Source organism: Vombatus ursinus, unplaced genomic scaffold (assembly GCF_900497805.2).
Source record: "Vombatus ursinus unplaced genomic scaffold, bare-nosed wombat genome assembly UNPS02009918.1, whole genome shotgun sequence".
In the NCBI taxonomy this organism is placed as follows: Eukaryota; Metazoa; Chordata; class Mammalia; order Diprotodontia; family Vombatidae; genus Vombatus; species Vombatus ursinus.
In genome coordinates, this window is record NW_020949696.1 from 6,155,750 (window position 1) to 6,169,084 (window position 13,335).

At 45.4% G+C, this 13,335-nt stretch overlaps 1 protein-coding gene across 1 annotated transcript in view; it reads left to right on the forward strand.

Annotated features, from left to right (window-relative positions):
* Positions 1–4,131: 4,131 nt before the first annotated feature.
* Positions 4,132–13,335, forward strand: part of GAMT (guanidinoacetate N-methyltransferase) — a 16,654-nt gene continuing 7,450 nt past the window's right edge. The window contains exon 1 of the mRNA XM_027853180.1: positions 4,132–4,330. Within this exon, the coding sequence (XP_027708981.1) occupies positions 4,147–4,330 (184 nt within the window). The 5' untranslated portion in view covers positions 4,132–4,146. The remainder of the gene's footprint in view (positions 4,331–13,335) is intronic.

The window sequence follows — 13,335 nt, forward strand, 5'->3', positions numbered from 1 at the left end:
TGCTCGTCACTTCTCATAGCACAATAGTATTCCATTACATTCATATATCACAACTTGTTCAGCCATTCCCCAGTTGATGGGCATCCTCTCAATTTCCATTTCTTTGCCACCACAAAGAGAGCTGTTATAAATATTTTAAACATATAGGTTCTTTTCCTTTTTCCTTCATCACCTTGGGAAATAGACCTAACAGATTGGGTCAAAGGGTATACACAGTTTTATAACTCTTAGGGCAGAACTCCAGATTGCTCTCTAAAATGGTTGGATCAGTTCACAGTTCTACCAACAGTGTATTAGTATCCCAATTTTTCTACATCCCTTCAACATTTGTCATTTTCCACTTCTATCATTTTAGCCAGTCTGATAGTTGTGAGATAATATTTCAAAGATGTTTTAGTTTGCATTTCTCTGATCAATAATGATATAGAGCGTTTTTTCATATGACTATATATAGCTTTGAATTCTTTATCAAAAAACTACCTATTCATATCCTTTGACCATTTATAATTTGAGGAATGACTCATATTCTTATAAATCTGACAAAGTTCTCTATATGTTTGAGATATTTTCTGATGTTGGCTAGTGGTTTAATTTGTACAAAACCTTTTTAATTTAACGGAATCAAAACTATCCATTTCACATCTCACAATGCTCTCTACAGCTTTGATGAGGTCTAGATGTTTAGGGGTGCTAGGACCCCAAAATCACGACATGTGGGTCCTGCCCGAAAGAATTCAACACAAGCCTTCTTTCAGCCAAAGATAAGGTTTACTAAAGATCCACCCACCATATTAGCTAGACTCTTAAGGAATCTGAGCACCTGTGAGCTATTGGCTAGATTGTAAAAATCTGAGCATCTTAATTGAGACAAAGATGGATTTTACATACAGAAAGACTGTAGGAGGGATCTAGGAGTGGCCAAGTAGTCTATGAGGTAAAAGAATTCCAAGGACCTGGATCACAAGGACAAGGGAGAATGGAGTCTAGATAGGATTAAGGGTGGGAAGCTGCCTGGGGCCTTAGGGAGGTAAGACAATGGAGAGCTAGGCTAGGTTAAGGGTAACAGAATTGGGAGATTGGGTGTAGTCACAATGAAAGGCCTCAGGCTAAGGCCAGAGATTTGGCCAAGTCGGGAAAGTCCAGGGTTTTTCCTTTCTGGGGTCCAGATCCCATCCTCATTAGCTTGATTATTCATAATTTCTTCTACTATCCATAAGTCTAGGTAATATGTTCCAGGTTCTTCTAATTTACTTATGATCTCTCCCTTTATGTCTAGGTCATGTATCTATTTTGACCTTATCTTGGTAAATGGTGTAAGATATTGGTCTATACCTAATTTTTGCCTGACTACTTTCCAGTTTTCCCAAGTTTTTTTTTTGTCCCAAAAGTTTAAATCTTTACATATGCCAAACACAATTTAACTATAATTGTTTACTACTATGTATTGTATGTCTGCTCTCTTCCACTGATCCACATTTCTATTTCTTATCCAGTACCAGATAGTTTTAATTACTGCCTTATAATAAAGTTTAAGGTCTGGTACTGCTAAGACCTTCTTCTTTTACATTTTTTTTTTCATGAATTCCTTTGACATTCTTGATCTCATCTAATCTACTTCTGATCACTGCCTGCCTTATCCTCTCCTCTTGCCTTCCTATTTCTTAATCTCCCCATCCTTCTAAGTCCCTCCCTTACCCTCTCCCCTCCAGTCTTAATTTGCATACCCTTCTAAGCTTCCCTCCCCTATCACTTCCCCTTACCCTCCTGTTTCTCTATAAATTACGAGGATTTTTACCCTTTCTAGATGTGTGTTATTCCCTATTTAATCCAGTTCTGATGAGAATAAGGTTCTAGCACTACCAGTCCTCCAACCCCCACCTACTCTCCACTGTAACAGTTCTTCTATTCATGACTCCTTTGTATGAGATAATTGCTCCATTTTACCTCTCAATTTTATTTTTAGGATCATCCCATCATAACTCAACCCCAAACCTTCCATCTATGTATCTCTTTCAAACTACTCTAGTAATGATAACATTCTTTTTTTTTTAAATGATAACATTCTTAAGAATAACAGACATTTTCCCACACAAGAAGTAAACAATTTGACCTTCTTAAGTCCGTTATAATTGGTCTTTCAAATTTACCTTCTTGTGATTCTCATGATTCTTGTAGGCCATATTTTCTGTTCAGTTCTGGTCTTTTCCGAAAGAATATTGGAAAGTCATTTAATTCATTAATTATCCCTAGAATTGAGCACATTGTCCTAGATATAGTCTGACTTGGGTAAAGAACATTGATTCCTAGAAGGTGATTCTTTTCTTAATGCAGCCCAAGATCCCTTTAACTTTTTCGCTGCTATATCACTGTTGACTTATTTTAAACTTGTAGTTCACTAAGATACCCAGATCTTTTTCAAACAAACTGTCTAATCGTTGTCCCCACCTTGCATTTGGGAAGTCTGTTTTTTGAAACAGACTACTCTGAATCATTGGGGGAAGTGCCCACATGGATAAGAAAACTAACTCCCTGGAGGCAACATAATGTAATAGATGAATGAAATACTGGAGATATAGCCTGGCAGCCTCTTCTGCAGGTAGGGGCTACAGTCATAGGGACTGAAGACCCTCAAAAGTCATATCACCCAAGTCCATTTCAACATCAGAAACGGATATGATTTTATTAGTGGAACTGACATAAAGAGGTATTATCATCTGCTTTGCTGCCATACAATAAGGACTGTGAGTCCTTTCCATCTGAATCTAAACTGAAACCTTCTGTGTTGTCTTTCCCATTAGGATGTGAGCTCCTTAAGAGCAGGGATTGTCTTACTTTCCTATTTATTTGCTAATGATTAGCACACAGTAAGAGCTTTGCACGCAGTAAGTGCTTAATAAATGCTTTCTTCATTCATTCGGGATAAAGAAGACCTGGGTTCAAATTTTGCCCTCTGACATTGGGGCAAGTTCATTAACCTCTCCGAATGCAGTTTCTTTGTCTGTAAAATGAGGGAGTTGAACGAAATGTCCTCTGAAGTGCTTTCCAATTCTACGTCTGTGGTGTTAGGAGTATGGAAGGATGTGCAAGGTAGTATGGTGGGCACCGGTTCTGTGTGATCAGTAGAAGTTCAATAGATTCAATGGAATACAACCAACATTAATTGTGTCCACAACACTGTTCTAAGTGCTTTCTGAGGTGAGCTTTTTGCTCTTTGGGGCCTACTTTGCATGGTCTGACCATCCTCTTGGACTCTTTTTCGTGCCACATACCAGGCACACATGGGACCTTAGAAATCAATAGTCCCAGCCCTTTACTTGACAAATGGGGAGACTGAAGCTGAGAGAGGGGAAACAACTTGTGTAAAGTCATACAGAAAGTCGTTGGCAGAGCTAGCATCTTCACCTAGCTCGACTGCCTCCATCTGTAGTGTGCTTGACAGTTTCTTACACTTTACTTCCCCACGTGTACTCTTCAGCGCAGTAACACTGACCTCCAGGCTGCCGCTGCTGCTTGCAGTGGATAGAGCAAGGGCCCGTAAGTCAAGAAGGTCTGCGTTCAAATGCGGCTCAGATACTTACTAGCTGTCTAATCCTGGTCAAGTCACTTACACCCTATTTGCCTCAGTTCCTCATCTGTAAAAAATGGGACACATTGGAGAAGGAAATGGCCCACCACTCCAGTATCTTTGCCAAGGAAACCACATAGAGTCGGAGATGACTGAACAACAACTTGAAGGCAGAGAATGTATTGTTTTTGTCTTTGTGCTAGACACAAAGTGGACGCTTAATAAATGCTTCTTCAATACAACGGAATCGGGCCTCAGTTTCCCCATCTGTAAAAATGGGTTTATCATTCTTGCGCTCCCTACTGTAAAGGGCTCTAGGAAGGGGAGAAATCATTTCCATTCTTGAGCCCCTGCCTGGGGGGGAGGGGGGAGCTGCACTTCCCTAAGGTGACAGCCAGGTGTCCCCTTCTTTCCAAAGCCTGGACTGGGGCTGGAGGAGGGGCGAGAGCCGGGGCTCCCTCCTTCTCCCTACCCCCAGCCCTCTGGCTCGGTGTCTGTGCTGGGCTCCCCGCCCCCCCGGTATAAAATCAACTTCGCCAGCCTCTTGCCTCCAGAGTGAGGGCTGACTGCAGGACCTGATCATGAACGCAGACGCTGCCCCAGCGCCTATCTTCCAAACAGGAGAAGACTGCCGGCCCGCTTGGCAAAAGGCGGCCGCCGGCTACGATGAGCCCGACACGCACCTGCAGATCCTGGGCAAGCCGGTGATGGAGCGCTGGGAGACCCCCTACATGCACTCACTGGCCGCCGTGGCCTCCTCCCGAGGTACCCGCCGGGCCCTCCTCTCCTAGGCCGCCCTCGGAGCGGATCCAAGCGGTCAGCTCCCAGGGAAGCGGAGGGGAGTCAGTAGAGAACCCCAGCCATGGGAGGAAGGGAAGGGCAGGGGAAAGAAGGTGCAGGGCGGGGTGGGTGCAGAATGAAAAGAAGGCTGGATGGGGGAGTGCAAGGGCCTGAGTTCAAATCCTAGCCCTGCCCCCTCTGTTTCTGGCTGGGTGAACGGAGCTTGGACTGTCTTTAGGACCCTTAATTCCGCTAAATCTTGTGCTCACAAACTTTGAGTCTGTAAAAGTTACTTAACCCCAGTAGCCTCCCCCATCCCCTTTCCTCATTTGTAGAAAGAGGGGATTGGACATCTCCAAATCCCGAAGTTCAAGGACTTTAGGAAGTCCCAGCTAGAAGGGGTTTTAAGCCACAAGCCTGCTTGGCCCATTCTTCTAAAAAAACTTCAGCAGCTGCTCACTGGCTTTGGAGCCAAGTTCCAAGTCCCGTCTGCCCAGCATTGAAGGCCATCTTCAGTCGGGTGGGACAGGCTCTGCAGCAGTCAGGCTGGGATGCGGGGTTCTGCCCCTCCAAAAGAAGCCTTACACCTGCTTCTAAAGCTTCTGAATCTTTGCTCTGCTTGGAATAACCTTGCTTCCTTTTTGGCTTAAAGCCCAGCTGGTGTAAAATCACCTCCTCCAGGAAGCCCTCCCACCCCTTACCCCACCCAGTGACTTGTCCAAGGTCACACAGCTAGTGTCTGAGACTTACGAATTAACTCAGGTCGTCTGGACTCCAGGTGGAGCGCTCCATCCACTGCCTCACTTAGCTGCCTCCATGATCCTGTGTATTTTAATGCTCAGGGTTTGGGTCTTCTAGCTCCATAGCAGAAGAGATTGGAACTTATCCAAACTTTTCATTTTTATTTTCTGTATGGGTATATATGCACATATTGTCTCCCCCAATAGAATGTAATCTTGAGGGCAGAGATTGGTTTTTTTTTCTTTCTGTCTTTGTATTCCCAGAACCTAGCAAATGACTGGCCCATGGTAGGCACTTAATAAAGGCCCACTGCTTGCTTTGTTGACCTTGATATTTAGAGGGGAGGTGACTTGTCTTATAACATCCTCTATGTAAGAGGCAGAGCCTGGAGAAGGAAAACATAGGAACAAATGGTAGGGACCATGACTTTTGGGACCTTCTGGGGTACCCACAGATGGCCTATGGTACAAGGTCATGTTCTTTGTCTTCCTAGAGACTCTAGGCCTGGTTCTTTATTAGAGACTTTGTGAGGATTAATCTTTCTAAAACACTCCAGCTCAAACATCTTCCATGGCTCCCATTGTCTATAGGACAACGCTTACAATCAATCAGTTATGAGTATTTATTAAGCACCTACTATGTGCCAGGCACTGTAGGACTAGGTGCTAGAGATGATACAAAAACAAAGCATTCCCTGCCCCTAAGAAATTTTTATTCTATTAGGAAGTATTCTATCTGGGAAATCTACATGTACACAAATAATACATGTTGTTCGACCTTTGTTCTTGAACAGGACCAACAACATTGATGAGTTCTAGAGGTTTAGGGTTGTTGGAACCCCAAAATCATGACACTGTGGGCCCTGCCTGAAAGAATTCAACCCAAATCTTTCAGCCAGAGAAAGTTTGTTAGAGATAAACCATACAGGCAAGACTCTTAAGGAATCTGAACATTAGTGACTCCTATAAGGACGAATGGGCATGAGAAAATCTCAGCGTTTAAATGGGGGCCAGGGTGGATCTTATATATACTCAAGTAATTTTGGGTGACCAGAGGAGGGGTTGGGAAGAGGATCTGGGTGACTGGGGGAGGAATACAGGAAGAATTCCTATTGGAATGCTTGGGGGGCAGCTAGGTGGTGCAGTGGATAGAGCACTGGCCCTGAAGTCAGGAGGACCTGAGTTCAAATCCAGCTTCGGACCAAACATTTGACACTTACTAGCTGTGTGACCCTGGGCAAGTCACTTAATACTAATTACCAAAAAAAAGGGGGGGGGGAATGTTTGGGAGAGATTGGGAATAAATAGTGAAGGTAACTGGAAGGTGGAGGTTTGAATGGGGTGTGGATAAGATCGAAAGTGGGACTAGGGAGGGCTTTGATAGGGATAGTCGATAAGGAAAACCTTGGAGTGGAATATAGCCTCAGGTAACCGCTTCAGACTAAAGTGAAGTTTAAGGCTTTTCTGGTTCTGTAGATAAATGGGAGCCAAATTCTTTTTGGGGCAAGGGGCAAAGGTCTCGCTTGGGCCTATACCCCATCAGTATCATGAGCGAGATGTCTTGACTTAACATGAATTGGATATAAGTGAGGCAGAGCTGCACCACGTCCTCAGCCTCACTCCTCCAGAGTCTCCAGAGTCCCAGATCCAGGGTGTTGCAGTGGGTGACCTTGGCCTTTCTAAATTAAGGTCTTTCCCGGGTATCTGGTTGTCTGAGGCCACACCCATTCATTGACTAAGGCTAGGTAAGAGTTGAGATAAAAGATGGCACAATTTACCATCACAAAAATATCTGGGTAGACTTTCCAAGTTTCTGGCTGGAAGAGAAAACAGTTGCTTTTTACACTCATTTGTAAGCCACTGAGGCTTGAGTTGGGGCTATTACTGGCCATTTCATGAAAGTCAGAGTGATTGGGGTTTTAAGGTGGGAGTCCCAGAAACCTAGAAACTACGGAGAGAGAGAGGAGTGCCATGCTCCAAAGCTGGGATTTTCCTGAGGATCCCCTTGGCTTTACTCACTGGGGCTGACTTAACATCTGTCTGGACTTCCCCTTCCTTAGTAAGCAAAATCTTTCCTCCATTCTCCCAGCATTGTGAGCTGCATGGTGTTTTATAATGATCTGGGGGTGATTTTTTTGTTGTTGTTTTGTTGTTGCTTTTTGGTGAGGCAGTCGGGGTTAAGTGACTTGCCCAAGGTCACCCAGATAGTAAGTGTCATGTGCCTGAGACTGGATTTGAACTCATGTCCTTCTGACTTTAAGGCCAGAGCTCTATCCACTGTGCCACCTAGCTGCCCTTGGGAATAATTTTAATAAAGTTAGTGAGTCAAAGTCAGGTGCAAGGTCCCAGAATTTCCATTTTACAGGTGGAAAAATACCGTCACTGTAATTTATAAAGTCTTCCTGTGTCTGTCTCAGGTCACAGGAATTAGAATTTCTCGCCCAAAGAGAAGGGGGAGAAGAAAAGGGAAGGGAACGAGCATTTATTAAGCCCCTACTTTGGTGTCAGGCACTGTGCTAAATGCTTTACAAACATTATTTTCAGGAGTTACCAATATCAATGAAATCAGGGGTCCAGTCCTCAGCCCTTTATCTAACACTTGAAGGTTTATAAAGCACTTTGAATGTGATTATCTCATTTGAACCTCCTAACACAATACCATTGTTATATCAATTTTACAGATGAGGAAACAGGCCAAGCTAGGTTAAATGACTTTTCCAAGTGTATACAATGAGTAAGTGTCTGAGGCAGGATTTGAACCACTTGTCTTTCTGACTGCAAGTCTTCCATTCTATCCACCATGGGATCAAGCTGCTTTAGAAATAAGAAAAGGGAGGGGCAGCTAGGTGGTATAGTGAATGGAGTACCAGCCCTGGACACACTTACTAGCTGTATGACCCTGGGCAAGTCACTTAATCCTGACTGCCAAAAAAAAAGGGGGGGGGGGAATGAAGGGTTGGAGGTTGACTGACTTGAGTCATTAAACCCCAGCCTGGAAGACATGTGATTTGGGGATAGCATGGGAGGAGAGAGAGAAATGAGGAAGGAAAACATCCAGAATACTAAAGAGAATTGGTAAGAGAAGGGAGGGAAAGAGGACCAAACATTGGCTTCTTCTGGAAACACCACACAGGCACCAATTTTCCTGCACCCGATTCCCACCTAGAATTTCTTTTTTTTTCCACGCAGTTGGGGTTAAGTGACTTGCGCAGGGTCACATACTAATAAGTGTCAAGTGCTTGGTCTGAGGTCGGATTTGAACTCAGGTTCTCCTGACTTCAGGGCCAGTGCTCTATCCCCTGTGCCACCTAGCTGCCCCCCACCTAGAATTTCTTTAGGGAAGAATAGAACAAAGATTTATTAAGCACCTACTCTGTGCCAGGAACCGTGCAAAGCTTTTTGCAAAGTGGAGGGCCGGCATCATAGCAGTGTGGCTTGGACTTTATCCTGGGGGAATGGGGAGAGTTGGTGAAGTGGGAGTAGAGTAAGGGCAGCTCAGGGCCTGGGGCTGTCATGATTGAGGTGGGACAGACACTGAGTGGAACCAGAAAGAGGGTGAGGAGGCAGATACTTAACTCTGCTCTCTGTAACAGAAAGAAAAGACATTTCAGAGGCAGCGAGATGGTGCAGTTGAAAGGGCACTGTGCCCAGTGGCAGGAAGACCTGAGTTTAAATTTGGCCTCCAACAGGTACTAACTGTGTGACCCTGGTCAAGTCATGTTACCTCTGTCTGCCTCATTTCCTCTGCTGTAAAATGGAGATAGTAATAGCACCTACCTCCCAGAGTTGTATCAAATGAGAATACAATGCAGATGCTAAGTAAATAGAGGGAATTTGGTGGTGAGGGATGCTGGGGGTCAGGAAGGGCCTCATGAAAGAGGTAGTGTTTCAGCTGAGCTTTGAAGAAGGCTTTGGATTGATTCGAGAAAGCAGCAGTGAGGAAGGGGAACATTCCAGGCCTGGGAGGAGAGCCTGTATGTACAAGAGGCCAAGAGGCCAAGAGGCCAAGAGGCCAAGAGGCCGGCCAGTGAGCTCAGGTCTTCACGCACAACATCTCCTTTCAAGTAGGATCTGTTCATTTTTTTTTTCTTTAAAAGCCCGTCCAGGGCTTAACAATGTGCCTGACACATAGTAGGTGTTTAATCAATGCTTGTTTGTTGATTGATTAAGGATCAGCAAGTGGGTCCATTTGGCTAGCCTAGGGGTGGGGAACCTGCGGCTATAAGGCCACATGTGGCCTTTTAGGTCCTTAAGTGTAGCCTTTTGACTGAATCCAAATTTTGTTTTGTAAAATCCAAATTTTGATTCCTTCAAAAGACTGCACTTAAGGACCTAAGAACTTAAGGCTGAAGGTTCCCCATCCCTGAGCTAGACCGAAGGGTGCATGAATGGGCGAGAAGCCTGAAAAAGTGTGCTGGGCTTGGAATGTCACACAGAAAAGTCTGCTTTTGGTCCTAATCATTAGGGAACCACTGGAGGCTTTCATGCAGGGAAGTGAAGTGGTCAGATCTGTGCTTGGCTTAGAGAAAGAGGTGGAGAACAGTTGGGAGGACCAATCAGGGTCACACATGAAAGCACAGCCTTCATGATTTGGCCTCAGTTTACCTTCTATACTAACTGCTCCTTTACTCTCAGTTTCTAACAAATCATTCTTTGCTCGGACCATGCCCCTAAACTTCATCTCTCCTTTCTCTTTGCCTTATTTTTTTCCTCTCTCTCTCTCCACAGCCCAATACCTTTAAGATTAAACTCATAGCCCCACCTCCTCCCGAAGGTCTTCCCTGATTCCCTCAGCCCATTTAGTTCAGAACTCTTATTGGTGAATAAGTGAGCAGAACTGGAAATAGCAGATCAACTGGGAGGAAACCCTGGGAAGAGAAATCAAAGTGAGAACCTGGATCTCAGAATAGTCCCAGGGATGTGGTCCCTAAGGGGGAGAGAGACCCCCAGTTGCTGAGATCCAACCCCTGGGATACTCAGACTCACATCGTTACAAGAGTGGCCCTCACTGGGGAAGGGATCAGCACAGGTGGGGCTGGGTGGTTCCTCTTGTAGAGAGGTTATACAGGATGCAGACTCTGGACAATCTGAGTTCAAATCCTGCCTCTCTTATTTGCTATATTTGTGACCCCAGGCAGGTCATTTCACTGCTCTTAGCCTCGGTTTCCTCATCTATAAAATGAGGATGATAATAGTACTTCTCAGCATTGCTGTGAACCTCAAGTTAATATAAAGAACTTTGCAAAATTTAAAGTACCATATAAATGTGAACTATTATTACTGAATGAATTAAGGAGAGACCGTCAACATCTGTGCTGGTAGATGAAGGGAGGCCTGCCTGCCTTGCCAGCATCATCATGTGTTTGTGTATGTATATATATAGATTTATGAATATAACACGTTACACACAAATAGACACATATATTTGTATGTAATACACATGCAGTGGTATCTCTGTCCTAAGGGCATAGATTTCAGAAGTGGAAGGTACCTTTCAAGTCATCTAGTCCATGTCTCTCATTTTACAATTGAGGAAACTGAGGCCCAGAGATGTTAAATGTCTTGCTAAAGGTCACGAAGATAGTGATGAGCCAGAATTTGAACTCAGGTCTTCTGATTGCAAATCCAGCATGCCTTTCACTGAACTTCAATACCTCCCCAGTTAATAAAGGATCCTTTAAAGCAAAGCAACGGCAGAGACCAAGAGAAGCATCTAAATCTGAGAAAGCCGCAGGCATTTTTCTTCTGGCATGTGACTGAGGTTGCTGGCTTGCTGCCCCAGGGCTCCACTGTCCTGCCTTCCTGGGTGTGGGAGCACATGCCTGTCAATGAGGCAGCGGAGGTCAGTGGAAACAATGCTGGTTTTGAGTCTGATTATTTAGGTTTGAATCCGAACTACACCACTGAGTGACTGGCCATTTCACTGAAAAGTAATTGGGTTGGATTAGATGCCCTTTAAGGTCCCTTCCAGCTCTGAATTTTTAATCTTATGAGGCTACAGAGATACTAGGAAGGGTGTGTGTTTGTTGGAAGCTAGTGCATAGAGCGCTTGAACTGGGGTCAGGAAGATCTGAGTTCAAGTTCAGTCTCAGACGCTAGCTGTGTGACCTGGGGCAAGTCACTTAACCTTTCCAGGCCCCTGCTTCCTCATCTATAAAATGGGGATAATACTAACAGCACCTTCTTCCTAGGGTTGTTGTGAGGATCAAAGGAGACAATATTTGTAAGGTGTTTTGCAAACCCAAAGTGCTATATGAATGCTAGCTATTATTATCCCCATTGAAAAATTTCCCCTTTTCAGCTAGCTTCCAAAGGGAGATTTAGGGGATATGTCCAAAGTCCCTATTCTTTTCTCTCCAGAATCCAATCCCTTTCCCACTTAGACTAAGAATCTTTGAGGGGTGAGGAGCATGGGCTGGCTGGTTGTCCCTGTGTCAGGTGCTAAGAGAAGGACATAGCCCCTCAACCTGAGGGCCCCCCAGCTCTGACATTCTGGGTTCTAAGGGCTCTCCCTGTTCTGACATCCTGGGTTCCAAGGGCCCCCCAGCTCTGACATCCTGGGTTCTAAGGGCCCTCCCAGCCCTGACATTCTGAGATTCTCTGAGGCCAGATGAGAGCTGGCAGATAGGGATTTGCATAGATAGGGGAGGGCATGGGGGGGGGGTGCGGATTTGTACAATGGACAATGCAGAGGCAGGAATGAATTCCTTCTGTCCTTTAGAAACAGCAAACTACCCTTTCCCCTCCTCCTTGCCCCTGGGCCAATTCCTTCCAAGTAAAGGAAAGTGGGATCTGTCTGCAGTCCCAGCCCCGCTCCCTTCCCCAGAATAGCTTCTGTGTAAAAGGAGCCCTCGGGACCTAGGGCCTCCCACTTGTGCTCCCTTGTCAATCGAGGAGACAGGTGGGGGTTGGGGGGTGGGGAGCTGCCCCAGCCTGGGACTGGAGGGTAAACTAGGCCTGGAGAAACCCCTGGAAATAGCCAGGCTGAGGCCCCAGAGCTTCCTCCCAGAAGGTACTGGTGGCTTTGGGCAAATCAGCCCTCCCCAGCTCTGGTACACCTTAGCTCTCTTGGCAGTCTGCCTGCTGAGCGTTTCCTGACGACCTCCCAAATGTTCTCGGCCTGTTCCAGGCTCTGGAGAGAAGATAGATGAAAGAACCAAGGCAATTCGGTGTAGTGGAGAAAGCCTTGGCACTCAGAGCTGACAGACACCTTAGTGGTAATTTAGTTTGACCTTCTCTTACCAATGGGGATCCTGGGGAAACAGAATTCGAACCCAGCACTCCGCACTTGGTGAACTTTCCATTACTTTCTTGCCTCCTTGTGGCAAGTATTTTTATTCTTATTTTATAGATTGGGAAATGGAGAATCTGAGAAATTTAGTGACTTGTCCAAGAGCATGCAGAGAGTAAGGCAATGCTCAGCTCACTGTGCCACGAAGCCTCAAAGGAGTCGAGAGACCCATGCTCTAGTTTGAGAATGGGCAAGTTACATCTCCTGTCTGGGCCTCAGTTTACCTACCTGTAAAGTGAGAGAGTTGAACTAGACAATCTCTAAGGGATCTCCTAACTCTGACATTCTGGGTGCTAAGGGCCCTCCCAGCTCTGACATTGTGTTCTAAGGGCCCTCCCAGCTCTGACATCCTCGGTTCTAGGACCCTCCCAGCTCTGCCATTCTCTGCTCCAAGGAGCCTCTTAGAACTGCCGTCCTACACTTTCAAGTCCCTGTGAGCTCTGACATTCCTCCCCTTCACACATTCTCTTGCAGCCAACCTAGCCCCTATCTCTTCCCAACACACACAACACTCTACCTCTCCTGTGTCTTTGACATGCTTTCTGTTCCCTAGGGGCTTTCTTCCTCCTCTGCCTCCCACACAAGGCCTTTCCTGATTCTGCTTCCCACTTGTCAGAACTCTATCCTTCCCTCCTAATATTACTTGGTATTTTACTTATGTATATACATGGTGTATCCTCCGTTGAATATAAACTCCTGGAGGGCAGGCCCTGGTTTGTTCCTATATATCCCCAGTCTCCAATACAGTGTCTTACACAGACTAACCATTTCTTTCTTTTTTTTTTTCTTCTTTGGCAATTGGGGTTAAGTGACTTGCCCAGGGTCACACAGCTAGTAAGTGTCAAGTGTTTGGTCTGAGGCCAGATTTGAACTCAGGTCCTCCTGACTTCAGGGCCAGTGCTGTATCCGCTGCACCACCTAGCTGCCCCCAGACTAACCATTTCTAATGATTATTATTT